The 27,545-nt window shown below is 58.2% G+C and overlaps 1 protein-coding gene across 2 annotated transcripts in view; it reads right to left on the reverse strand.

Annotated features, from left to right (window-relative positions):
- The window catches only part of BSN (bassoon presynaptic cytomatrix protein), a 101,409-nt gene that overhangs the window by 12,237 nt on the left and 61,627 nt on the right, over nucleotides 1-27,545 (reverse strand). For both annotated transcript variants that reach the window (XM_019631685.1, XM_019631693.1), the window contains exons 3-5: nucleotides 15,808-16,692; nucleotides 7,948-8,394; nucleotides 848-7,513 (exon numbers count right to left, since the gene is read on the reverse strand). In XM_019631685.1, coding sequence (XP_019487230.1) covers nucleotides 848-7,513; nucleotides 7,948-8,394; nucleotides 15,808-16,692 — 7,998 coding nt within the window. The remainder of the gene's footprint in view (nucleotides 1-847; nucleotides 7,514-7,947; nucleotides 8,395-15,807; nucleotides 16,693-27,545) is intronic.

Here is a 27,545-nt window from a genome sequence, read left to right on the forward strand (position 1 = left end):
GCAGTCTCTTCTTTCAGTCCATATGCCCACACTCTGCCAGGAAAGCTTTCTAAGATACCCATCTTATCCTGTCTCACCTACCTAAAACCTCCAGAGGCTCCAAGGGCCTTCAAAAAAAGCCCACCCTCTTCAGCCTGGCGCTCAAAGTCCTTGGCGTTAGGCCCTCACCACCCCCATGGCAGGCCACTGCTCAGCGTCTCAGGACATCATTGGCAACTAAAGCCACAGATAGGGAAAGTTTATGCTCCAGGAGCCCCTATTTAGGGGAGTAGACAGGAGTGTAAACAGATTTACTGAGGGCCAGATAGGGGCAGGGGACAAGACACGGCAGAGAGGGTGCCACAATCCATTGGATGGGCTTTAAATGCTAGGTAGGCCAAGGGGCTTGGGCTTCCTGTGGGGCAACGGAAGGCCAGGGTTGGGGAGTGGGGAGCAGTCCAGACTGGGCTGCGTGACTGATTTTCTCAGGAAACATCCACAGTAGAGGTGTAGAATGGGAGGGGCCCAGATTGGAGGGGAGAGCTAAGGACTGAAGGGGGAGGTGGCAGGGGCTGGCCTAGATATGGGCCATGAAGAAGCAGTGCTAGGGAGAGGCTGAAGTTTCTAGTGGTGTCTGGATGGATAGCTGGGGGCCCACGTGTGAGTGTGTATTTGCCTAGAATGTCCTTGCTAGGCTGCAGGCTCCACCAGATGTGCACTGAGGAAGGTTTTGTCCTCGACTCTTTCCTCTGGGCCTCTGGAGCTGGAGGTGACTCCACTACCACCCCAGGAGAAGCCCCTCCCTGGGGGCCCCCCAAGGCTAAGCAGAGACCCCTGTCCCACCCTGGACCAGTCCCTGTTCCCATACCTGGCTACCCAGTCCCCCCTGGTGCTGGTAGAGGGAGAACCTGTCTTTGGCAGACTCCTCGGCGGTAGGGCTGAGGGGCTTAGGGTCAGACAAGGACCGCTGCAGGGTCTTCATGGGGCGAGGCAGCGTCTGCTGGCGGAGAGCGCTGTCAGCCGTGAAGTGCTTCTGGGGACTCACGTGAGCCTTGTTCAGCCTCTCACTGGAAGCAAAAGAGGCATCCAGGAGCCGGTGTGGGGACAAGGGTGAGACTGGTGAGTAGAGGACCTGGGGGGACTTGGGAGGCTGGCGGCTCACAAGCTGTGAGAGGGACTCCACGGGCAGGTGGGCCTGGTATCCAATCTCCAGGGGATCCGGCTTCTTTTTTTCGAATCTGCCCAGGGGGCCTGGTGTGACGATCTGGATGCCAGGCAGGTAGGGGCTGATGGCGGCTGGCCCTATAAGCTGGGGCCCAGCCACCCCCTGGGCCTGCCCATCCGGCTCCGTCTGGCAGGCCAGGCTCTCCCCGCGCCCAGTCTTCTCTGGTGCCGATATGTACCTGATGATCTCCACCTTGGGATCAGTAGCAGCTGTGATGTGGATGGCTGGAGAGACTCTGGGCAGCTGATCAGGCTCCGTCTGCACAGAGCAGTCACTGATGGTCTGGATGGCCACACTGCTCATGGTCCTCACAGAGGTGACGGCTGTGGACGAGGAGGCAGTCGCGTCATGCTTGCTATCCGAGCCTGAGTCCGAGTGGCGGGAAAGACGGGACCGGCGGCGGCGCACCGGCTGCTCCCACTCAGCACTGTCCTCGTCGTCTGTCTGCACACTGCAGTCAGCGCTCCGCCGTGCCCGGCGCCGCCGCGTCAGGAAGTAGCGGCCCTCCCCATCCTCATCGTCTGTCTGCACGCTGGTGTCTGCAATCCTTCTGACCACACAGGTCTCAGGCGCCATCTCTGGCTCGCAGACATCCCGCAGGCGTGGCATCGAATGCCGCTTCTTGAGGCCACTGCGGCTTGCCTCCCACTGCTCCTCGGTTTGCAGCGACATGTCTGAGGCGGAACTGGGGAGACCACGGTGCAGCACGGGCTCCCGAGGCTGCCCGGGCCCCTCAGGCCCTGCCACGGCAATGAAGGCCGCGTGGGTCAGGGGCGGCCAGTACTGGCCATTCTGAGCCAGTTCAGTGGCTGCTGGGGGAGGCCCTCGGCCGGGTCCCTCACAGACCACAGGGAAGGGGGCCTTCTGCCGCTGCTTCTGCTCCTCCAGCTGCTGCTGCAGCTGCTGCTGCAGCTGCTGAATCTGCTCCAGCTGCAGACGCTGCTGTACCAGCTGCTCCCGCTGCAGTGCAAACTGGGCTTGGCGTTCCTCCTGCTGCTGCTGCAGCACGTGGTGCTTGATGGTCTGCAGTTCTTGCAGCTCCCGCTGCACAAGAAGCTGCTCTTCCTCCCGGTGCCTCTGCAGCTCCACGCGCTCCCTCTCTAGCTCCTCCTGCAGACGTAGCTGCCGGAGCTTCTCCAGCTCCACCCGCTCCCGCTCCAGCTGCAGCAGCTGTTCCTGCTGCTTCCGCTGCCTCTCCTCTTGCGATGCTTCCTCCTTGTCGAGCCCTGGCCGGCTGAGGGCCCCACTGCCACCCCCAGGAGCAGCATCTACTGGTGGCTTCTGGCCAGCCAGAGGGGCTGGGGCTGCTCCAGCCTCCTTGGCAGCAGCAGGGGTGACTGTGGACAGAGGCTCTTCCCGAGCCACCCCTGCTGGCAGCTCTGGCCTTGGTGGGCCTCCAGCCCCTGGTGCCTTGGCAGCAGCAGGTTTCCCCAGGTAGAGAGGACCCTCAGCAGGTGGAATGCTGGAAGCAGTGGGGAATCCACTTGGTGCAGGATATCGGTACAGCCCTGTGGGCCCAAGAGGTACCCGGGGGGCAATCATGGGCATGCGTGTCAGGCTGGTGAGCGGCACAGCGGTGACCCCACCAGATACATAAGGCCTGTACAGGCCGCCACGCACCATAGGCCGCAGTACTGAGCCAGGCTGGGTGGTGATGGGCAGTGTTGCAGCAATTGGGGTGTTAATAGTCGAGTAGATCATGCCATCGGCTGCACGCACGGTGGCCGTGGATGGCAGCAGCTGTCTGATTGCTGCTCCTTGAGCTGCTGTAGGCCGGTACTGGGCCAGGGTCCCAGGACTTGGGTGGCCCTCTGGGAATGTGGGGTTCCCAAGGAGGCCAGGTCTGAGGGGAGTCAGACCCTGTGGGGCACTGAGCCCAGGCCTGGGCTGGGGCTGATACTGCATGAGGTCGGGGCCGCCACCACCACCACTGCCATGCCGCCCTCCATACTGGTCCATGGAATTGAGGGCCGCGCACATACGGCTGATCTCACGGGCCGTGGTAGCACTGTACTGGGCCAGGCTGGCCTCCTGAAAGCCAGCTGCATCTCCCCGTGGGCCATACCTGTGGTCTGAATAAATGTTTGAAACTGAGCTGTAGCGCCGCATGGGAAGTGGGTGAGTCAAAAGGTCTGTGGGATGACGCAGGTCTGTGAATGAGCCATACTGCAAGCCCTGCCCAAGGTAGCGTCCATCCGCAAAGCCCAAACTGTAGGATTGCTTCAGCGAGCTCAGGTCCACAGCCGAGTCTCGTCCAGGGCCCTGGAAGAGCTGCGCCATCCGGTGGGCATGGTAGTTGAGGCCAGCCTCAGCCAAATTGGTGTCAGACATGGAGGAGTACAGCCTGCCAGGGAGGCCCTGTGGGCAGGGCCTCTGCTCCTCATGGGGCCCAGGCCCCACTACCCCCTGTGCCCGGTAGGTGGGGGGCTCGGGAGGCTCAGGGTCCCGGGGATTGTAGAAGGGGCCACTGCTTTGGCCAGGTGGGGCAACATCTACCACACTCTTCTCAGGTGCGCTGGGGGCGGGATGGAAGGTGCCTGTGCAGCTACTGCCAAAGGGGAACTTGTAGACCATGTCACAGCACGCCAGCTGGCTCTCGGGCCTCATCCCAGTGAGGTCCAGGGCACCCGCTGGCTCCTCTGGGAGCAGTGTGGTCATAGTGCCTGCTGTGCCCTCTCCCACCTGTACAAGCACAGTGTGTGGCTTCCTGGCACCCGGCAGAGCATGAGACCGTAGCTCTGCAGGGGCAGCCCGGTGGGGTTCGGCACCAGGCTCTGGTACCGGGCCTGACTTGAGGCTGACACTCTGGACACTGCCCATCTGAGTGATCAAAACATCCCTTCTGGCCAGAGGTGCTACCTGATTGGGCAGGTTATACCTGGCAAACTTGGCCTCCCTGGGTCTTCCCCGGGGCCCACCTTGGTACGGGGCTGTCTGGACAGCCTGCTCTACCTGCTTGACCTGGGCCAGGCACACGGGGCTACCCGCACCCTGGCCAAAGTCAAGCCGGCTCTGGAACGGGTCTCCATAGACCACAGGCTGCTTTTGCTGAGCCATGAGGACAGATGAGGCCATGGTGATGCTCACGGTGGTGGAGGTACTGAGGAAAGCATGGGTCTGCTCCTGGGCATTAAGGTTGATAACCAAAGGCTGTACAGTAGTTGACTGCCGTCCTGGAACTGGATCCAGGGCAAGGCCGTACTTCCTCGCTTCCACGGCAAGAGAGGTCAGATCTATGCCCTGGTCAGTGAGGATGATGGGCGTGGGTTTGACAGCTGTGCGAAGGTCTACCACGGCACTTCCAGGGGGCCTGGGGCCTGGCTCGACCCTAGACGTTCCAGGGACGGAGGAGATCCGGCAGAGGGAGATGTTCTCGGCAGGGAGGGCGCCCCAGCCATACAGTGCCAGGGGCCCATCTGCACCAGCACTTGGTGCCCGTGGGAAGCCGGCCGGCCCAGAAGGCTCTGAGGGCAGCTGAGACCCACTTGGAGGCGTTGTCTGGCTGTAGCTGTGGGTGGTGGGCTGGGTGTCAGTGGGCGAGCACACTGGGGAGGTGGAGGCACTGTCGTGTACCATCCTGGTCTGGCTGGAGGCATCTGATGCCAGTGTGATGACCATAAAGGGGGCCTCCTGAGAAGGCTGCTGCCATACCAGGCGAGGTGTGCTGGGTCGGTGTGGTGTTTGTGTGCCCTGAGCCACCATGGAGGTTGAGGTGGGGGCACCAGGGCTCCGTGGCATGTCCAAGGCAGGGGTTGGGCTTGGCGTCTGTGTAGAGAACTCTGCTGTGGCCCTTGGGCCCAGCTTGCCAGGGGAGAATGTGGGACTCTCTGAGGGAGAAGATGGGGAGAGAGGTGGGCTAGAGCTGGCGAAGTAGGAATATCCCTGGGAGGGCTGAGGAGTGCCGCTCTTGCCATCACCTACACTCATGGGCTTTTCTCTGGCAGCCCGTCCACTGGCAGCAGGGCCACTGGGAGCCTGGGGCAGCTCCTCAGTTTGGGACCCATAGTTTGCAGTGGTTGGGCTCTGTCCATAGCTGTGGGCTGTGGAAGATGGTGAAGGGCTGCGCTCAGAGCCAGCTGGGGACATCGGGGTCATATACCCTCTCGGCAGGCCAGGTGGACAAGAAGCCACAGCTGTGGTGGCTGGGGTCCCAGGGCCCTGGGGAAAGGATACGCCGACCTCCTTGGAGGCAGAGCTGGGGGAGGCAGGAGAGCTGTGCAGCTTGAGGGGGTCCTGAGGCTCCTTTGCAAAATGCTGAGTAACGCGGACGTCAGGAATGACTCGGCCCCCACTGCTGTCTGAGGAGGTAGAGGTGGAGGGGGAGAAGGACACAGGGGCAGCGAGCTGTGTGGGGCTGGTGCCAGGGGTGAGTGGGCCGCCATTCTGTTTCATTGGGTCCACGTACGCACTCTCGGCATTCAGAAACTGCTTCTCCTTCTTCTTGTCCTCAGCAAAGGCCAGGTCCCGCGAGGAGGCCTGACGCATGCGGGCGATGCTCTGTGACGTCTGGAGGATCTCCTCATACACAGCCACTCCCAGGCCGGCTGGCATGCCCTCTGATGCAGGCTGAGCAGCCCTGCCATAGTCGTGGTCTGAGGGGTCCTGGTATTCAAAGGAACCCTGGCCCCGGGGGCCTATGGGCTGAGAGGGGCCACCATGGGGCCCCCGGCCCCCCGCTGCCTGGCCCTGTTGCCGCTGAAGCAGCTCAGCCTTTCGCATCATCTCCTCGTAGGCCTCCTCAGCACTCTTGAGGGGCCGGCCGGAGCTGGGAGTGGTGGAGCCGCCCAAGGGCGTCTCCGTGGGTGAGTAAAGGGACATGAAGGTGGGCAGGCTGTACTCACTGCCTGACTTATAGAGCCGGCTGGGGCCGCCATCCAGGGCCTCAGCCTCCGAGTCCAGGGAGGGCGAGGGTGAGTACTCGGAGCAGGAGGAGCGGTGGAGCTCCTCCATCTCGGCGGCCTGCCGCAGCTCCTCCGTGGGGGAGGCATCCTCGATGGGCGACAGGTTGCTGGGCGGGGTCTTGGAGCGCTCTCGCCGCCGCTGCGCCCGCAGCTCTTCCTTGTCCCTACGGGTCTTGCGGGCCGTGCTGCGGATGCGCTGCTGCTCCACCTCCCGCATCTTCTCCTGCTCGCGCAGCAGCTCCTCCTCCTCCCGCAGCTCCTCCTCTTCGGAGGAGTCCTCGATGGTTGGCAGCAGGGGCCCGTGGGAGCGGTGCCGGGCCTTGCGCTGCTGCTTGGCTTCTTCTAGCCGCTGCCGGCGGCTGGGGCTGCTGTCGCTGTCCTCTTCCAGTGAGGACAGGGAGGTGGGAGAGGTACCTGACGTGTAGCTGGGTGTGGAGGCTGGTAGCGTGGAGGAGTGCTCCCCACGGGAGCGGTCCTCAGGGGAGCCTGTCAGGCTCTCCATCTCCAGCTCAGGCTCCCGGTCCAGGCCGGGGTCGGGGCCTTGGCCCAGGTCCAGCTCGTGGCCATAGCTGCCCGTGCTATTGAGCTCAATGGTCTTGAAGCGGCGGAGCCCGCCTTGCAGGGCTCCAGTGCCATCAGTGGCCTCTGCTGGGCCTCCCTCAGAGAGCAGCTCCTCATAGCCTGTGGTGGCATTGTGGGGCAGGCGCCTCTTGGGCAGCGCTGCTGGGTCTTGGCTGGGTTCGGGCCTGGGCCTGGCGCCGCCCTTCTGGGTACCATGTCTGGCCAGGCCGTGCCTGGGGGCGGCCATGTCATCCTCTTCCAGGTTGTCTTCCTCAGCACTCATCTCCAGTATCTGCCTTCGCATGAACTCCTCATCAGTCATTTCTGCTGCCCGGGCTGGGGGCTGGGGTGGAAGAGGGGACAGGCCCCCCTCACTGCTGTCCTCCACGTAGTCATGCCTCAGTTGGCTGCCAAAGTCATCTGAGGATTCAGCCGTGTCCTGCTGCTCCCTCTGGCGCCCCCACTCCAGAGAGTCTTCCTCTTCTTCGAGGATGTCCTCCAGCTCCTCATCCGAGTCGAAGGCCTCAGGCATGATGGACAAGGAGTGGGGCCGCCGCTTCTGCTCCTCAGCACTGCTGCTGCAGGGTGGCCTGCTCTGCTCGCCACTGGGGGCCAGGCCCTGGGCCTGCAGCGAAGGCCGCATGCTGCTCCCCACCTTGTGGAGCTGGGAGGGGCTGGGTGGGCGTGGCCCTGTCACCCCTGCACTGTCCAGCTGCTCCATCTCCTGCTGCACGACGCCTGTGATCTCACTCTGGGAGCTGGAGACGCCATCGGAGGAATAGCCTGTGTCACTGAGGCTCTGCGGGCTCCGAGACAGGTCCTGAGAGTAAGGCTTGCCCACCAGCTCCTGCAACAGGGTGAGAAGCAGGCACTCACTCCCCATGGCAGACAACTGATCGGGGAGCCCATCCCAGGGCCCTAAGGAAGGGTCCCTCCACCTCCCGGGTGATCAGAGCCCACCACCCACTCCATTTCTCTGGCCTTGAATAACTTGTAGGTTCTATGGCAAGCCCCAAGCAGCCCTAGGTTCTCAAAGAGAAGCTTTACTAGATCTAATGATAGCAAAACCCAGCAAAAACATCCAACAAGGTGCCAGACACAGGACTAGCCTAGAACACACAGGCTCTAGGCCCACCAGGGCCTCATCTAGGCATCTCTACCCTCCTCTGTGGCCCCAAGATGTCTGCTCCAGGCCTATATCCCAGCCCCCCAGGGAGCCAAGCCCTTCCCTAGACTGTCTCACCTGAGAGCTAGGGTCCCTGGAAAGCAAATGGGACTGACCTCTGCCTCCCCACCCTTGGGGGCTTCTGGAACGGCCTTGATGACAGGGGTGGCAGGTTCAGTCCTCCGCACTCCAGTCTTTGCTTTAGGGGTCCCAGGGGGCAGTGTAGTCTCTGGAGGTGGTTTCGGCATGGGCTCAGCTTTAGCTGGGACTCCTGTTTTCTTTTCCTGGGCACTGCTCGGGGTCCTGCTAGGTTCAGAAGCCCTGAGGGGCTTGGCCTGGGGGCTGGCCTTGGTGGGCAGGGGACTGGCCTTGGCAGGCAGGGGGCCTGATGGCTGGCCCAACCCCTGCGGCCCTTTCTGCTTCAGAGGGGCTGTTCCAGCCGCACGTTGAGGGGCCCCTACGGGGGGCTGCTGTGAGGTGGGCAGTGGTAGTGGGGTCGGCTCTCCCAGGCTGCCCTCCAGTAGCCGCTTAGTTTGGCAGTTCAGACAGAGCCACTCGGTTTTCTGTAAGGAAACAGGAGGGGAGGGGAGTTGGTGAAATTACAGATAATGAAGCACTCAAGGAATATTTCCGTGACTATTTCTGTAAACTTGAGGAGAAAATCTTCCAAAGCATGATATCAAAGGCATGAGGAGAAAAAGACTGATAGACTTGTTGTCCCCAAATGACAGACTTCCAGATTCTTTAGATGCACATAAGAGTTAAAATGATGAACCCAAAAGAAGGGTCCCTTCCTTACCCCACAGAGAGCTTTTCGCCTGGCCAGACAGGGAGAGCTGTAGGGGAAGGCAGGCTACAAGTGACACAGAGTCTGGACAAGAGGAGGAGCTGGGCCCACCCCAGGCAGTGGACAGCCCCTGGGGGATAGTTCGGAGCCCAGCAGTGGACGGCCGAGCCCCTGCAGACCAGGAATGGTGTCAGACAGGGGGCACCTCCTGGATGCATGGCCCCTCCCCACCTCCCAGCCCTCATCTCACACACCATCCTTCCCCACACCTTTCCCAAGCAAGGGCTGTGCGGAGAGGGTGCTGACTCCTGGGGCCAGGGGAGACTGTCTGGGAGAAACCCTGCTTGGGGTTAGGATGGGGCTGAGCAGCCCCTTCTGCTCACAACCCCTAGCTCAAGTCACTTTGTCTAAGGCCAGCAAAGACCCTCAAGTGGAAGCTTCCTCATGCCCCCAGGGCTCTGGGCTGTCCTCTGAATGGGACTGTGTGCCAGCCCTTAGACCAAGAGTGTTGCTTCTTCCAGAGCTGGGCTGGGATTAAATCCTCAACCATTAGTCCACTACTCTCAGAGTCACCCACTCTGTGTCAGGCTGGAGACACAGTGATAACTAGGACAGACACAGGGGCTGGCATGCAGCCTTCCTGGAGCCTGCAGCCCCTAACAGGTCATTCCAAGTATGGCAGGGGTACCAAGGGTAAAGCGGCCAGAACACCAGAAACCGGCTCAAAGCCCCCAGCTCCAGCGGTCTGCACAGGGGTGGGCTAAGCATCCCAGGCCTGAGGACTGATTCCTGCAGCAGGTCAGAGGCTGGCGAGCTTTCTCCCAGGAGCTTCTCCAGAGCCAGGGCCCCTCCTTGGCATGACTTGAGGCCTGCCCTGGCCCACAAGGGGGAGGGTCGGGAATGAAGGTCACAGCCCACACCTGTGCCTGCTCTCACCCAGGACGAGCCCACCCTCCCAGGTGCCCACTCATGCCCCCACCAACAGCTTGGTCACTAGGATGGGCCATCAGGAGAACCACAGGACAAAGAACCACAGGGTCACAAGATCTAGGAGACAGGGTAAGGAGGCGGCCCTTGGTCCTCCCCAGCCCCAAGGGCCAGCAACCTCAGTGCCCTTACCTCACACACTGCCCCCAGGCCCAAGTCAGACCCTAGCCCAGTACAGCCTTGGAAGTATGATACCCACAGGGTGTCTGCTCTCAGCCTGGCATCCTCAGGCCACCATAGAAAATGCCATGTCAATGATTCTGTTCAGTTTTCCTGCCCACAGAGCCACACACATCTCTGCCCTGGGTCTCAGCAGAGGCCAGGCAGACAGGTGGCAGGGCCTTGGTGTGTGTTGAGCGATAGGCCTGCTCCACTGGCTTGCTATTCAGGGCCTGAGACTGGAGCTCTGATTCTGCCCTGAGACCCAGTCCCACACTCAGGTCCTGGGCAGAGGGGCCCAGCTATGGAGGGAGACCCTTCAGAGGTCCTCCATCTACTCACCCTGCTGCTGGCTCTAGCACCACGGCTGACTCCCTTGGACCTTATCTGGTGCTTTATGGACCTCCCCCCACTCTGATAAGGCAATGGGTGCTGGCTACTTGCTGGGCCTTGGGCTCACTTGGCCTGGTAGGGTCCACCCCTAGAGGTGCCTGGAGAAGAGCCTTGGACAGGCCGAGGCCAAGCCCTGAGATGGTTAGGGCATGGGAGAGCACAGAGTCTGAGGTAGGAATCCCACCCACATGCCCCCAGCACCACCTGGGGACACAATGAAAATTCCCCCATGTCACAGAGGACTGTGAGATGGCTCAAAGGCCCTGGACAGGTGGGAGGGGTATAGGCAGAGGGCAAGAGAGTTCTGGAAATGAGCAAACAGTGTCTTTCCCAGCCCCAAGATCACGATGGGGTTAGAATCTAGGCCCAGAGTGGGGCTGGCCCAAGGCAACACCTTGGGTCCCTACACACAGTCATCCCAGGTTAGGCCTCTCAAGGTTAGGTCATCTGCCCTGCTCACCTTGGTGGCTGGGCAAACCTCTGAACCCCACCTCTCGCCTGCAGATCCCACCTCAGAAGCAATAGTCCAGATGACACACAGGCACCTTGGAAGGGTGGCCTGGAGAGAGGAGGAGGATGTAATGCCAAGGGCTGAGAGCCAGCCCCTGAAGCAGCCTGCTTACCTGAGCCCGGAGGCCCAACCCTCAGCAGAGCATGGCACCTGTGGTCACATGCTCCCCGGGGGCTCTGTTCCTTCCCATGCTTACTCATGGAGGGGGCCAGGCTGCAGAAGGGGCTGCCCAGTTGGCCCTCTTGCTCCTGGCTCGGCTACAGCAGAGGGAGAGCAGCCTGAAACTAATAATAGAGATAGAGATAGAGAGAGAGAGAGAGAGAGAGAGAGAGAGAGAGAGAGAGAGCGAGCGAAAAGAGGGAGAGAGCAGGCAGGGGAAGGCATGTGAAGTAAGAGCTAAAAATAAACACCTGGCCTGGCTGCTGAAGGCCCTTCTCCAGCCCTCCGGGGGTAGAGGGAGAAGGGTACAGGGCATTGGGGCCCATAGGGGTGGAACCAGGGGAGGCCCGGCTCAGGCCCACGTCTTCTGGGGAATGAGGATGTGGTGGGAGGCAGGCCGTGCAAACTCTGTGCCTGGGGGCTGGAACATAGCTGCTGAAGCCCATTTCTGTATTCACTCTGCTCTCATCTCTGCCCCCCGCTCCCCAAATGCCCTACCCCGGCCCTGCTCATTCATTCCATTGCTCATCCACTCATTCACTCTTTCCCTTCAGTGTTTATTTCCTCATTCATTCCTTCACTTGCACGTTCTCTCTCTCAGTCTCCCTCACCCAGCCACCCTCTGCCTGTCCCCTGTGGCAAGTGGGCAGGTGATGATCTCGACCTGAGAAAGGACAATGGGAGGCTCTGATTATCGCTTTTGCCTTGCCTCCTCTGCCCAAGTCCTTTCTGAGGGCAGGAAGGTAGGAATCCCCCAAAGGCAATCGGTACCTAAAGGTGAGAAGTGTAGGTGCTCACACCATCAGATGGAGCTCTGTGAGCTCAGGGTGAGGAAAGGAAAGTGAGTTGTCTGAGACAGCTGGTGGGGTATCCCACAGGCGGGTAAGCCTGGCTGCCTTTGGGGACCACTGGCTACTCTGTCTTATGGGCCAAGGGAACCCAGCAAGGCTGCACTGGAAGCTGGGCATCCTCCCTGCATTGTCTGCCGTCATCTCAATGACCCTGAAGGTCACAGTCTCTTTATATGTGGAACTGGCCTATGTGTCAGTCTGGTTAGAGTGAAACCAGCCCAACCCACAGCCTATGGCCAGCTGCCTGGCCCAACATACACCCAGCCTCACTGCCAGACCAGGGGGCAGTGGATGAGGATTCCAGAGAAAAGGATGCCCAGTGGTAAAGGGCCCAAGACTTGGACCCTGGACCCATAGCATGACCATTACTGGCCCTATTGTTCCTCTCTTGATTCCGTGATACTGCCCGTCCCTGTCCCCAGACATGTGTAAGCTCTTCTTTTCTGAGCCCCTGCCTCCAATAAGAGGCATCCTCCCTGATATCCCTAATGTGTGCCTTTGCGGCTGGGCTGTGCTCCCCTCGTGCTCCAGTACCAAATGTTTCATTCCCTGTGAACCATCCCTCATGAGGCCAGGGTCTTGCACTGGCCACAGGGTCGATTCACACCCAGAGAGTGGGGGGCTGGTGGGGACGCTTTCTTCCCACCACAGAGCCTCTTTTTCAGGACACTCTGGTTCCAATTCCCGAGGGCTGAAAGTGTGTTGGACCGTGGACCTTGCATAAGTATCTGAGGTATGGCATCTCACCTGGTTCTCAGAGAAACCTAAGCGGGAGTACTATCGCCCCATTGCACATGGGAAGAGGCTGGGTTCCCTGAGGTCACTTCCCAAGAGGTAGCCTGAAGCCGGTCTATAGTAGAGACAGCTGCTGGCCTCTTGCCTGATGCCTGCGCTGCAGTGCCTGCCCCAAAGAAACCCAGCCCAGCCCCACATATCAAAGGTGTCAGGTCCTTTGCCCAGGGAGGTCTGACTTCTCTAGGATACGGCTTGTACTTTGGCAATTATTATAAGAAACTGGCAGTGTTACTGCAACCATTCCAATTCCACTAATTTCTTCACAAACTCTATTTGGAACTGAAAGCCAATTAAAAATTAAGCCAGAGGGTACTATTATCCTTCAAAAAGATAAATAGGTAAAAAATTTAGAATCAACAACTCTTAATTATGAAATGACTCACTAAATAGCACTGTGGTTTTTTTCCCCCAGAGGAAATTTCAAAGGGAAAAGGGATCTAGTTTTACTGCCTCTTCCATTGTGTGCTCTGGACTCCCTGTCTGGAAAGAAGGTAAAAAGATTTTTGCATTTCAGAGATGTTGAGGAAAATTCCCAATCTGGCAGCCTAGACAGCTGGCTCCGGCCTCAGGTGGAGCTGCAGCAGGACTAAGAGGCCTGTGGGAACTGGCAGTGGGGCTCTCCTGCTCCGTCCCTCCCTCATACTGTGCACAGACAGCACAGTCATCCCAAGCCTGGCGGGCTGGACTTATTCAGGCTAAGTATAGCAGAGACAGCCAGGGCAGACCTTAGCCTTGGACCTGGGGAAAGACCTGCTGGCCCTGCCACCTCACTTGCAAGACAGGATGTGTCTGGAAGCAGGAGACTGATTGAAAGATCAGGGGCCTCTAACCAAGAACACACTAAGTAGGTCACAGGGAAGCACCAAATGGCTCCGAATGCCAAGTGGCCATTCACTGAGGGGGGCGGGGGCGCGTCAAAGACAGCCCAGGGTCTGGTTAGGGCCCAAGTGAAGAAAAGCAACAATGCTGGTGGGAGGGAAGGGAGGTGACACACCAAACACCGGGCCCTCCCCACCAGCCCCTTGCCAGACCCAAGGCAGTCAGAGCCAAGAGGTTTTGGTCATTGTCTGGGTGAGGGAGGACAAGGGCTTGACTAGGGCCGTGGCCATGAGGATGTAGAGGAGAGGTCAAGTTCTAGTGACAGTGCGGAGGATGGTTCCTGGAGTGGGTGCTGAGTAAGAGAAGGGAAGCTGAGGATGACCCCAGGCTGCCAGCTTGTGTATCTGATGGTGGATGGTGGTGGCCCAGCCACACCTTCCACAGGAACTGCCATAGGCCCTCTGGGGACAGCAGCATTAACAGGCAGAGCCATGAGGAGAAAGGACAAGAGAGAAGCTGGGCCACCCTCTGACTGCCGGGAAGAGCGGGAGGCGGGGAAGCAGAGGGCCGAGGGTGGGAGGCACTAGGACCAGGGTGCCCCGCAGCTTTGCTGTCAGGCCCGTGGAATCAGCAGATCCTGCGGCGGCGAGGGTGGTTCTGGTCAAGGAGGTAGCCGTGGAAGGGCATGGAGGGGGTGAGGCAGGGGGCAATGTGGGCCATTGAGAGGCAGAGGCTCTGGAGTCCAGGAACACGAGAACCAAGCAGCTAACGAGAGGTTTAGATCAGAATCCCGACACTCATCCAGAGCCAGCCTGTGACTGAGACACTTCTGTTTGGGCTGAATCAGCACTTTCCCAGGCCTGGCCCAGCGGCTACTGAAAGGAACTGTCGGGAACGTTTACACTCCTGGACAGGGACAGTTTCCCTCTCCACTCTGCATATCCTGCTTAATGAGGAAATGCAGGCCGGGAGGTGTCTGGGGCTGAGGGTCCTGTGGGCTGGGCCACCTCAGTGGTCCAACAGGGATCACATCCAACTGGCAGTAAGCCAGTGCCCGGCAGCCTGTCTGCTGGAGCGCCTCTCGCCCTGTGGTGACTCCTTGGTATCTCTTTCCCACCCTGGTCAGCCAGGCCCCTGTCCTCCAGTGAGCCACTGGACCTAGGGCTTGGAAAAGGGACAGTGTGGGGCCTGGAGGGCCACGTGGGCATCACATGAGGGGGTGGCTTGTCTTGCTTAGGGCTGCCCTCCCTGCATGTTGGAAAGTATGGCCTGCGGCAGCCAAAGCAGTCTTCCTCATCACACTGGGCAGCTCCCATGGAGGCCTGGTCCAAGGCAAGTCAGAACAAGGTGCCACATAGACCATGGCAACACCATGATCTCCTCTGTTGTGCCATCCTGGGTCAGCAGTGGTCTGCACTCCACACTCCCCTGCCCTGCCACCTGCCATGCATGGTTCAGCCCAGGAGCCCCAAGGGCTCAGGTGGGGCCTTGGCTTGACCATCTCCTGACATGACACAGCAGGGGGGGCACATCCACCTGCCAAGATGAGCCAATCACAGACCCCAAGGGCATGCCACAGAAGGGGACACACCCAGCTATGTCCAAGGCAACCAAGGTAGGGGTCATCTGGGTGGCCCTGAGCAAGGCAGAGTGGGTAAGGGGAGGGTCAGAAGCAGGCCCCAGGGGCAGGGATGGTCCAGTTCTGCCAGAGTACCTCCACACCAGCTAAGCTTTCCAGGCTGGGCATCCTGCTCCTTTCCACCCAGCTCTGTTCAGTGCCCAGCACCCTTCTCTAGAGCAGAAACTGCAGAGAGACAGGCCCTAACTCCAGCACTCTCTCAAGCTTTCCTGTGGGAAAGAACAGTATCTGAGCGTCCCCACAAGCAGCCCCGAGGCGAGCCAGGCCCAGCCAGGAGGAAACACCTGGACCAAAGGCTGTGGCTTTGACTAGTGGATATCAACTCCCCAACAATAACAACCCCTGAAAGGAATGAACGGATGAGACCACCTGGCTGGGCTAGAGACTGGCCAGTGGGACATGGCCTGCCCCGCTGTGAGAAAGTCTCCCCTGCCCTGGGTACAGCGGCACAGCCCTCTGCCTAACAACCCTTCAACCCCCTGTGAGGGTCACAGACCAAGGGCAAGGGGGGACCTCAGGTTCTTCCTACCTGAGCAGAGGAGGTTGGCACATTTCATCAGGGCCATGCCCATGATAGCTGGGAATGGGGAGGCCAGTTCAGGGACTCCTGAGCCTGGATACCTCTGAGACCAGCCTCAGGGTACTGGTCAGCCAGCCAGAGGCAGTGGCACCATTACCCCATCCACTGTGCCAGTTAGGTCTCTGAGTGGAAGGACAGACCTAGGGCAGGGACAGAAAAGGGAGCATAGCCCTACGACTGCTGCAGACCCAGCTCTCTGCAGCCCTTTCTGGCTCCCATACCTTCCGTCCCCCGTGACCCCAGGCCTTGGCCCCTCACCAAGGCCCAAGGGAACATGCTTGGTCCAGCTCTCTTACCTCCACCAGGTGGGGCGTCGGGTTGAAGCCACATAGGTTGCACACCTGGAGCTTGCAGGTAGTGCAGGTGTTATAGTTGGCAGGGCCCTTGCTGCCCACGTTGAGCTCGGCTTGGCACAGTGGGCAGGTGGCCCTTTCCTTCGGCATGGTCTTTGGCTTGGCAGTAGCCTTGGACACTGCCTGGTGCTCTGCTCTGCCATGTTTTGGGCTGGTTGTTCCCGCAGTTCTCGCCAGGGCTCCAGGCCCTGGTCCAGGACCTGTTCTAGCTGCAGGCTCAGTTTTGGCTCCAGGTGCTGGCCCAGGCCCGGGTCCTGAGCCTGGGGGTCTTGGGCCAGCCTCTTTGCTGGCATCACTGAAGACGATCTTGGGCGGCCCCTTGCTGGGGGCAGGCTGGCCCTGGGCTTCGGCCTCAGGCTGCACAGACATGAGGGTACTTGCCTGGGTCAACAGCGATGCACCGAGGCCAAAGAGCTTCCCAGTGAGGCCCTCCTGGGTCTGCTCAGCAGCACCAGGCCCAGAGGGCACTGTGGTGGCACTTTTGGCCAGGGTCTCTCCTACAGGTGGCCTGGGCTCAGCTGTGGAAGGCTTGACGGGATGAGGGGGCTGAGGAGACACCCTCCCCACCTCTGGAGGGGCAGCTGCTTGGGCAGGCCCCGGCACTGAGGTGGCCCTGGCTGTCTCAGCCTGGCGGGGGCCAGACTGTGGTCCCCCAGGGCCCCGTGACCTCTCTTGCTCCGGCTTCCCCAGGGGCTGTTTGGCTGGGGAGTGGGCAGGAGACAGGGCCGGGGAATGCAGCTGCTGCTGGCTCTTGGAGCGAGGCGCGGTGGTCATGTCCATCCCCAGAGCCCTCTGCATCTGGCAGTTCAGACAGAGCCATTCCTTTACCTGAGGAGGAAGCATCATGGTCAGTGGTACCCCTGGCCCAGGTCACTGCAGGCCCCATAGCAGCCAGGGTGAGTTCCTAGCACAGGCAGGAGCAACAAGCCCTGCTCAGGTGGCAGGGCTGAAAGGGCAGATGGCACTGCCCTGCCCGCTAGGAGCTGCCAGGCACATGAAGCAGAGCAGAAGCAGTCACACACACACCCATCCCACCCGCAGCCACCAACCCACTGCCTGCCAGACCCTCCTGTTCAAGAGTTCTCCCAACCTCCCCCTGGCTGTGCCCCGGATCAGTGTACATTATGCCACCCACATCTGCCTCACCAGTCCATGCCACCATCCTCCTGGTCAGATGACCCCAACAACCACTGGTCACTCTCCTTCCCATGCTGCCCCTTCAGGCCATTACCACACAGAGGGCTCTTTTAAAATATAAACAAGGGTAAGCAAGCCCTAGCAGTGCTGGTCCAATAGGAATTCAGTAGAAACTTACAGAGAGAATAAATACATGAAGAGGGTGGGAGAGGGAGGCATAGGAAATAAAAAGAAATTATGATTCCTATCCTGGAGCACAGAGCTAAAGAGACAAGGGATATGAAAAATCTTGAGAACAAAGTAATGCAATGTAAGTGACAGTGTAAGTAGAATGAAATAAGCCCTTTTTGTTCCTTAAGACAACTTTTTTAAGAAAATGGGATAATTTGTGCCATCAAAATAAATAAGACATGTGTTGCTATTCACACGACAGATGTGTAGTTTCTCCCTGTCATCAACCTCTCCCTGAGTAAAGTGGGCGCGTGATTCAAGTTGGGCCAGTCAGTGGTTTAGCTAGTGGTGCAGGGATGGGCATGTGACCTTGTAAACAGGGCCAATCAGAGCCCGTCCCTGTTGCACGGCAAATGAATAGGAGAGAGGGCCTTTTGTCTTCTGGGTTACCAGTCAGAAGGATGTTGGCTTGGAAGGTCAGTAGCCTTTTTTGCAACATGCAGAGAGATACTAAGAATGAAGTCAACAGACAGTCAGAGGTGGGGCCAAGACAAAGAGAAAGGGGCAGATCTGACAACTTCGTTTAATTCTCTGGATTCAGTTATGCCTTAAGTGTAGCCTTGGGCTTTCAGTTACATGCGCCGATAATATTTTTTTCTTTCACAGATGAATCAGAGCACATCACCAATAGGCTCACATCCCTCTAGTGGATTCCTATCACTCTTCCCACGGGGACACTGCACCATGGCCCCTGGAGGCCCCCATCTACCCCAGCCTACACCTTTCTCTGGTCTCCATTCCTGCCATCTCCCCTGAGCTGTCTCACCCCAGACACGCTGGGCCTCCTGTCCTGCCAAGTGGTGCTCTGAGTTCACTTCTGTACCAGGGCCTTTGCACTCACGACCCCCTCTGCCCCTGGGCCCAGCTAGTTGTGTGAGTCTCAGATCAAGTGTCACTTCCCTATCAGAATCTTCCCTGGCCACACAGTCTAAATTACCTGCCATGAGCTTTGTATCTAATCACCCAGTTTATTTTCTTCACAGGACTAATTCTTCCTAAAGTAATCCATGGGTCTGTTTCCTTGGATACCTCCTGTCCCTCCATGAGCCCTTGGTGAGGTGCTCTCAGGACTATGCACAGTGTGTGGCACAGATCAGGGCTCATTCCAGACTGGCTTGCTCATGGGATTAATCCTGACAACCTATCAATGGGGGCACAGCTCCCACAAGGCCACGGCCACAAGATAGATTGGAGATCCGGTGCCTTGATGAGGTGTCTCCTTCCTCCTCCTCAACTAGAGTCGAGGCCGGAGGCCAAGACTGCTCCCATCTATAGTTGCAGCCAGCGGTTGTAAAAGCACCTTGGTGGCCCAGTCACCAGGAAAAAGTCCAGTCTGATCCGTGGGGCAGAAAACCCCTTCTGTACACCCTTAGGGGTGCCTCCAGCCTTGCGCTCTGCCTGAAGGCCTCAGGGCTGTGTGGCTGCTGTGCTGCGGGTGACCTGCCCTCTGGGGAGCCTGGGCTCGGCTGTCCTGCCCAGTGGCCCAAGAGCAGCATCTGAGGAAGGGGAGAATATGTACTTTGGTGAGCGTCCCTTTGTGCCCAGCACTACACAAGGGTATGATCACAGGCAGTCTCTCATTTTGTCTTCACAGTAGAGAAAACCAGCGTCTGATAGGATTTAGCGTCATGCTCGAATGGTTACCCAGCTAGGAAGTGGTACTGCTGGCAAGACGGCCCCGACAGCCCTGCGGGGCTTGTGACTTGGAGCCTGGAGCCTGGTGCCTTCTGCACTCCTGCCTCTTCCAAAGGCCACTCAGCCTCGCGCAAGTCAAGTCATGGGTCTAGAAGTCACCCCTGCAAAACACTGGCAGAGCCCTCAAAGACCAAGCCCACCTCTGGAAACCCAAGAACAGTGATGCCAAAGCACCAGGGTATGATGCCACCCCCAGGTGGGAGCTGTTCACTCACCCAGAAGCTTCTTAAGACCCAAGGCAGCTTTGTCTACATTTGGACAGAGAAAGCCACAGAGGAAACAATTTGTGTCCCTGGGACTCAGTCCAAAGACCCCCTGAGAAAGGTCATCCTTGGGGTGGGGGTAAGGCTTGCTCCCATCAAAGTGGGAGCTCCCAAGGGCAAGCTGTCTCTCCTCACCCTCAGAGGTACCCTGTGAAGGGGTTACCCTCCTAAGGGGAGGTCCAAGCTCTGGCCCAGGATGACAGCCACAAACTCAGTTCCTGTGGTAGGCGCCCAGCCCACACCTGACGCCTATCTCTGTCATGCACCTACGGGCTGCAGCATGCCATGAGATGGAACTTCCTGAGAAGAGGGATCTGGTAGGTAAGGCTTCTTATCCTGGGACTTCAGGGTGACCCTCCCTTGGGTTCTGGACAGGGTTGAATAAGGGGGAGGCATATGCTAAAGCTCCTTCACTAACTGCAGAACTTTCCCTTACCCAGCCCCCGTCACCCAAGCTGTCAACAGGCATCTCGCCTAAAATAGAACCTCTCCAAAAAACGGCTGAAATGCCCCTTGGTGACTCATCGCCCAGATGGGTGCAGCTATTTCTATCCAGCCTCTTCCAGGCAGCAAGAAGCCTTGACCACGCCCTCCCCCAGTCCCTCCCAGGCTCAGGTCCAGGCAGATAGGTCCAGCATGCAAGGCCTGCCCAGGAGGACACTGGCTGGGGGAGCTCTCTGAATCCAGCAAGCCTTCCCTCCCTGCCTCTGTCATGGACAGCCAGGAGCTTGCTGGGATGGGCTCATCCTTGGCCTCTTCCTCCCTACTCTGAGGTCCTCACCCCGGTGTTAGGGGATGGAGACTGTTCACTGGGCAGGGAGAGAGATGGCTGTATACCCCCAGCCTACCTGCTTGCCTAGGCTGGGTCTACGTGGCCAGGCCTGTGGCAGATTCCCCTGGCCCTGGGGCCAGCAGCAGTGAATCTTCCTCAACTGTACACAGTGCCTGTGGCTCCTTGCCCCCCACCCCAAGCCGGCTGCCACCAGAATGAGAGGGAATGGTCTTCTACCAGTGTAACAGGAAACCTCTCTTAGGGTCTTGATGTTCATGAACCTGACCTGGCACATGGCCAGGTAATGGGCAGGCCACCAGCCACAGACCTCATGTCCTAAGAGCCAACAGCAGAGCTAAGGGGACTTCCCAGGGCTACCTTGAGGCAGATGGCCCTGCCAGACACTAGCTTTTGTCAAGCTGACCCTTCTCACCAGCAAGGAAGCCATCCTGCCATCTCAGGGGGCTGGAAGGGGCCTCCATGGGCGCCCATGGACCTCAGCCCAGCAGGGGTCTGGGCAGCTGTAGGAATGGAAAGGCTCAGGGTGGTATTCAGGCCAAGAAGTAGTTTGGAGGCAGCGGAAGCAGGAGCCACAGGAAGTGGCTTCCCATAGCGAGCCACTGCCCGGTCTGCCAGGAGCCTGCTGGGGATTCAGAAAGGCAGGGCCCTGTGGACTCTGTGGCTCTGAAGGGACTTTTCCCCTGGGAAGAGCCGCTCTCAGCTGCTCCCTTACTCGGACTGTTCAATGGGCAGAAGGGTAGCTAAGGTGGCACTGCCTAGCAGAGGCCTGGGGACCAGGCTGGGGGCTCTGGGAACCATACGTTGAATGAGCAGCCAGCCTTGATCTGTCTGCAGTGGCCACTCCCTGCTGCTCCCTACACTGGGCTCTGGGACAGGAAGGGGATTGGGGACAGTTCTTACAAGGGGCTTGTACATTTTTCTCACAGGGATACTGGTGACACTGAAGCTTACCATCCTGTATTTAGACCCCAGAGGATGGGATCCAGCCTTGCTTGCCATGTCTGGCCCCAAATGATGCTGCCCAGGGAGACTGCTTCTGCTCCGGGGTGGCGCCTGCCTCACTGCCACCTCCATGGCTGCCAGGAAGCTCTGGGGGCCCCCAGCAGTAACAGGTGCTCTTTCTACCCTCCTCTCCCACCTCCCCACCAGCTAGGAAGGGAGGGTTGCAGACGTCACTTAGCCTGCCTTCCTGCAGAGAGCAGGACAGCAGCGGCTTTGCCTCCAAGGCCCAGCCCTCCCTGGGAGAGCAGCCATTCAGTGTCAGATCACGCTGCACTGACATCATGCCTGATGCCGCATTCATGCTTTTTTCCACTTTGGTACAAGTTGAAACATCACAGAAACAGCTTATAAACGAGCCTTCCTTGCTGGTGCCAAATCCAGAGGTTCCTGGGAGGGTGCCACCAGCCAGGGTGACACCAGGCCGAGTCACTAGCTGGGCCTCGATAGGGGTACATCTCCCACTGTGGCCCCTGGACCAGGGTGGGCCAGAGGAGGAAACCAGGGCTGGCCTGAGCCCTTGCTCTGTCCATGGCATTGGACACATCACCTGCCCAATCCAGCATCCAGCTGCCTCAAGTCTGCCAACAATCTGGCCTCAGGCTTCAGGGCAGGCACCGTAAGTCCTGTAGTGCAGGGCACACTGGTCCAGAGTCAGATCAGCCAGGCCTGGCTCACAGGGGAGGCCGGCGCCAATCTCATCAGGTCAAGATCCTGAGGGAGGCCCTGGAAACCTGCCCAACATCCGAGGCCGGATTTGGGGAGTGGAGGCTGAAAGTGGAGCTCCAAGAAAGGAAGAGAATCCGTTCCCTCGCTGATCTCCAGGTACACACATGCTTCCCCTCCTCTCTCCAGGCCCATCCACTTGCCCTGTAAAATCTCCTGTCCGTGACCAGGCCCACTCCCCTACACCCCTTCCCCACACTCCTCTTCAGGAGCTGCACTTCCTGGATGCCTCAGCAGCTCTTTAGAATCCCTGGGGCCCTTGGGGTTCAGCCCTTGGCTTTCCTACCCTTCTCCCCACCCGATGCCTCTATCCCTCAGTCTCACCCTCACCATCACCCTAAACTGCGTCTCCTCCAAAATGGCCCTGCCCCTGTCCCCCTCCAGCCTTCTAGGTCATTCCCCAGCAGCCCTGAGGCCTTGTGGAGACCTCACCCCCTGACCCTCCGCTTTAGTTTCATCCGTGGTCCTCTGCCTCCACATCTCTTCCCACCCAGCTGAATCTGGTCTGTCATCCCAGTCGCTCTGTGAAATGTCTGCACTCTCTTGACCTGTGTCTGCTTCAGAACTTGACCCAACTGTTTGCCTTTTCTCCAAGCAGCTGAATGGGCCCCAGGCTAATGGGCTCCACTGTAAATTAGCTTATGTCCTAACCTCTCCTGAGCCCCCACAGCTGCCTGGTTAACTCACCCCATCTCTCCAGGAAGCTTTTTGCCACAATGGCTGGTTCAGTTTCTTCTGTCCCCCTCCCATGCTTTTTGGCTCAAATGTTAGCCCTGCTTCCAACGTCTTACAGAGGAGCCACACAGTAGGCGCTTCCGCCACACTCAGGCTTTAGACCTGCCTCTTCGGGGGGTCCCACTCCTTCATTCGTGCCCCATCTCCCACACCCCTAGGCATCCCTGTCGTCTCAGAACTCATGTTGTTGTCTCCTGCTTTTCAGAACCTCTCCTATCTGCATAGCTTCCCTAGTTACTGTCTGTGCCCTCTGCTCCTTCTCAGCTAGGCTTCTCCAGAGTTGTCCACATGGATGAACCTCAGGAAACTCGGTGCTGAGAGAAAGAAGCCTTTACAGAAGAGTGCACTCTGTAGGGTTCGTTTATATGAAGTTCTGGCATGGGCAGAACTCGTGCATGGTGTGAACGAGACCAGCTCGCTCAACCGACCGCCCCTGGCTCATCAGCCAGGAGCGCACCAAACGGGTCCCTGAGAGGACTGGGTGGGAGACGAGAAATAAAAGAGAAGAGAGACAAAGTGCGGGGACAGGAGGGACTCAGTCTGCTGGTGGCAAAACTGAGACCTCGTTTATTGGGCATACAAGATTCTTAAGGGGAAGCGATTTCCTCATTCTAGGGAGCGATTCCTTAAGCTAAAACTCATGGGCTGAGGAGAAACAATTTCTCCTCAGCAACAAGCTATGTTACACACAATATAAACCAATGATACAGCTAGACAAGGTTAAACTGAAGCAAATAGAAACTGTCTACAAGTCCACAGTAGAAAGTCCCAAGCATGTGAAGCAGGTCCATGGTGGAAAGTCCCAGAGTGGTGATGTATGTTCAAACTGCAAGTCCGTAGTCCATAAGCAACTGAGTCCCTTAGTCCATAAGCTTTTCCTGTCAGCAAGCTGGGGTCTTTACTGTTTGCACTTGCGTTGTCTGAAAGCAGTTTAAGACAGAAGCACCGTCCCACAGGTCCCCACCAAACTGCTCCAAGGCTGCTCACCCCAGGCCTGTATCTACCTGGAGACCCAAGCTTGCCAACCTAAAGCCTCAGTGTCCCTGGCTGATCCCAGCCAGCTCCCAACAATGGTGGATAAAAATCAGAGCAGCAGCTGTCTGGCGGAGGGGCGAGGAAGGACAGGGGCAGGGCCTGAAGGGACTTTCTGGGTGATGGGGACATTGTCTGTCTTGATAGAGGGGTCTGAATGGCACAGGTGCATGCTTCCCTCCAAGCTCACTGAATGGTACACTTAAGCTTTGTACATTTCATGCTGTGTAAACATTACCTTTAAGAAAACCTTAAACAAATACTCGAGTTAACGATATGCTTGCTGAAGTGTTCAGTGGGAAGTATACTGCTGTCAATATATGCTTGTGACTGTTGTCAGCCTGCCAGACTCCACCTGGGTGCTCACAGGCCCAAAGAGAAAAATGCTCCATCTCTGTCCACCCCAATACCAGTACATTTCCCAAACCTGTCTATTGGCCTCCAAAACATGCCAGGAGTCTGCTGCAGCTCTCCACCCCGTCACCCAGCCCCAGCCTGCTCCCGGAAACCCACCCCTGCCCCTGTGGGCTGCTCTCCACCCAGCAGCCAGAGGGGTGCGGTGGGTGTTGTTTATATATATATATATGGAGAACGATGGAGAGAGACATTATGTAGAATTTGCCATCTTAACCATGTAAGTATACCATTCAGTGCCATTAATTACATCCATAATGTTGAGCAACCATCACCATTATCTATTTCTACATCTGACCTTCCCAATGCCACCTTCCAAAACCCCTGAAAGCACATCTAGAGACCCAGCAGGATCTGCACGCCCTCTGGTCCTAGCTGTGGCACCCCAGCCACCCTGGACCTGGCTTGCTCTAGGCCCTTGCGTGGACCAGGCACTTCCCCTCAGGCCCCCCCTGCCTCTACCTGTCTCCAGTCCAGCTTCAGTCTAACATCCTGCAGCCTAATTTCCCTTCTTGAAGAAGCCCCCAAGAGCCATGTCGCAGCTTCACACCAAGCCCTGCTCCAGCCTTCCTCCTGGCCCTCCTCAGCTCTGGCCCCAGGTGTGTCTACGTGTTTGTTTGTGTGGTTATTGGTGCAAGTGCTGCCCCTCCCACTGGCCTGCAGGCTCCACAGGGCTGAGCAACAAGTCTGCTTCAGCTCGACCCGATTCTCCAGGATCAAGGGCAATTCCTGGCTTAGCATAAGGACTCAAAGAGCGTTTCTGGAAGGAGGAAAGGCTGAGAAAAGAAGGGAGAGGGCAAGCCGCCCCCTGACTGAGTGGACACAAGCAGGCCTGCCCAGACCAAAGATGGAGCTAAAGCGGTAGGAGAGGGCCAGCCGAGTGGCACATTGGTTAAGAACTGGCTTGGGACACCAGAGGGCCCCAGTTTGGGTCCTACATAAAGGCCAGTGACACTGCCCTCCACAGCTAAGATGCTGAACAACAGCTAAACCTGGAGCTGGGCTGCTGTGATGGCATAGGCTGCAGCCCCTGTGGCAGTGGGTTGCCATGGGCTACCGTGTGTAGCCAGCAGCTGCCGTGAGCTGCCGTCCAGAAGCTGGCGACTGATCTGCCTCGCCTGGGAAGAGTGCAATGATGGCGCCAACTTGGGCCAGTGAAGCAACGTCCTCCACAACTAGACTGAAGAACAAAAAAAGGACAGCAACTTGTCTGTTCCCCTTCCCTCAATTCCCCAATAAAAATCTTTAAAAAAAAGAGGTAGGAGAAACAGCAGAACCAACAGGCTACCAGCCAGCCACTGGTTACTCCACAGAGCTTTCCTCCTCTGCCTCTTCCTGCCTCTGCCTTTCTCCACCTTGTCTACTTCCTGCCTCCACCCTCTTGTCCCTTCTCCCTGTTCCCATTTTATTTATTTCTCCTTTTGCTACCATTTTTAGTCCATTCTCTTTTCATTCTGTTTATTTTGCCCTCAAGTATAAAAGCAGGTGTTTTAGGAATAAAATTTCATATTTTCTGTTCCGAATTAATTTTACGGTAACTTTACAGCCCCCTTTTCATAGCTAAAAGTTAGCGTTCCATGCCTGGTGGCCCCAGCTGTGAGTCAACCCCCGCTCCCGCACAGCTGCCTTTCCCGCAGGTCCCCAGGGGCTCTGGCCTCCACCCTGAAGTGATCCAAGCAGGGAGGCTGAGGGTCCTGTCTCCTGGGAGCGTGGACTGGCAGCAGGGCTGGCTGAAGCTTAGAGAAAGGGGGCATTTCCCTACTGACTTGGAGACTGTTTGGGTCAAAGTGACTACTGCAAAGCCAACTGCCCAAGGACTAGGTGTATGTCTGCCCCCTGGAGGTGGGGAGGAGAAGGCTGGGCACCTATGCAGAAGCCACCTCCTCCACCTCCTCCAGGAAGGAGGAGGACACCTTTGCCTCTCCTCAGCCCACTGCCGATCCATGTCCTTCTAACATCTGCTCCTCATTCCTCACGGGCCCAGGTGGCAGTGTGGCCAGGAGGGAGCAGAGGAAGAGGGCAAGGCTGGCGGCTGCAGCGAAGGGATCTGTGCTGCAGTCCCAGCACCACCCCCGAGCCATCTGGTGCCCCAGGCCCAGAGTGCTGGGAAGGAGTGGGTGCAGGCAGTAGAGGAAGAGGACTGTGACCATTGCGTCGTCACCCTCCCTTCTCCACACCGCCCACCCTGGGTAAGTGCCTGAGCCCAAGGCTTGCCAGTGGGGGTGGGGTGGGGGTGGGGGGCACAGGAGATTCAACATCCTTGGTTTGATCTCAGCAAAGTCTATACCTTAGAACAGGTGAGGAAAGGCCATGATCGCTCTTCCGTAGTTTTCTCAGAGGGTTTTATAAGCGATTCTGACTAGAGCAAGGGAGGCGGGGAGAGATGGGCGACCTGGACCTGGAAGGCTGGGGATGGGCTGGCAGTCCTGTTGCCACTCCCCCCAGGGGCAGAGGGCAGGCCTCACAGGTGCAGGCTGGATTTAGGTGGCACTCTGGAAGCACAGATGTCATCAGCCCCACTCACTCCTGTGATACTGTTCCTAGGGCAAGGACAGATTCACATCTGGCAAAGTGCCAGGCTAGGATGTGCTGCTGGGGCTGGGAGGCCTCTGAGAGGGTTGGCAGAGATGGGCTATGCCTGCCCCAGGCCACCGCTCATATTTGCCAGCAGCCCCCTCCCATCCCCACTGCTCACCCCAACCTTGACTTCCTACCCTCCACCTAGCGGGCTCATGGCCATGCCTTGTCTCCTCTCCCAGCTGTCAGAACAGGGGCCTGTCGAGTGTAATAAGGGTCTCCCTCCCGGAGGAGAAAGGGGTGGCAGGCCTGAATATTAGTCACTGAAGAGCAGAGAGGTGCCTCAGCAGGCTTGGAGCATCAACGAAGCCACTGAGGCTGGTCCCTGGACCCCTGCTTCACTTCTGGAGAAACATGACATTCAGAACCTTGAGGTACTTGTTTAAGGACCCACATCTAGGGAGAGCAGAGGAGAACAATCTTCCTGACTTCTCCCCATCACTGGGCACTAGATGAGCTTCATGCTAACACCCCTGGCTTCCTGGTCAGTACATCTTCACAGGGATGGTCTCTTGCACATAGTGAGAAATGTTCGGACCCCACAAGGAAACCCCCAGTCTTTTGTCATGGTTTCAACAGGTTAAATTATTTACCTGCCCTGAGCTCCAGGACTAGAGAACCCCAGGAAGAAACAGACTCCATCATGAAGAGGGGCCAGGTGACCCTGCTTGTTCTGAACCATCCTCAGCCTGAGCAAAAATGAACTGTGGATGGAGAACATGGGGCTGGAGGCCCTGGGGGGAAATGGGACACCCAGCTACTGGTTCTGGGGCCCCCAGCTCTTTGGCTCCAGGATGACCCAGAAGAAGCCAAGACTTCTGAAGACTTGGTCTCCTCTTCTGTAAACAGGGGGTGCGCTGAGCTCCTTCCCTGACTTCCACGCAGTCTCCATGTGCTCCAGGCACTCAGAGCCCCAGCGAAGTTCACGGGCAGGCATCTTCCTATCATGACATCACAGCCTCAGGAGCTGGCCAACCTGGGCATGGGCAGAACAGCGAGCGCCGTGTCTGTGAGTGTAGTTCCCATCAGGCAGCCCCAGGGCTGACAGGGGAAGTTCGGGTCCACGAGCCAGAGAAGCA

The sequence above is a fragment of the Hipposideros armiger genome, unplaced genomic scaffold (genome assembly GCF_001890085.2).
Source record: "Hipposideros armiger isolate ML-2016 unplaced genomic scaffold, ASM189008v1 scaffold_18, whole genome shotgun sequence".
Lineage (NCBI taxonomy): Eukaryota > Metazoa > Chordata > Mammalia > Chiroptera > Hipposideridae > Hipposideros > Hipposideros armiger.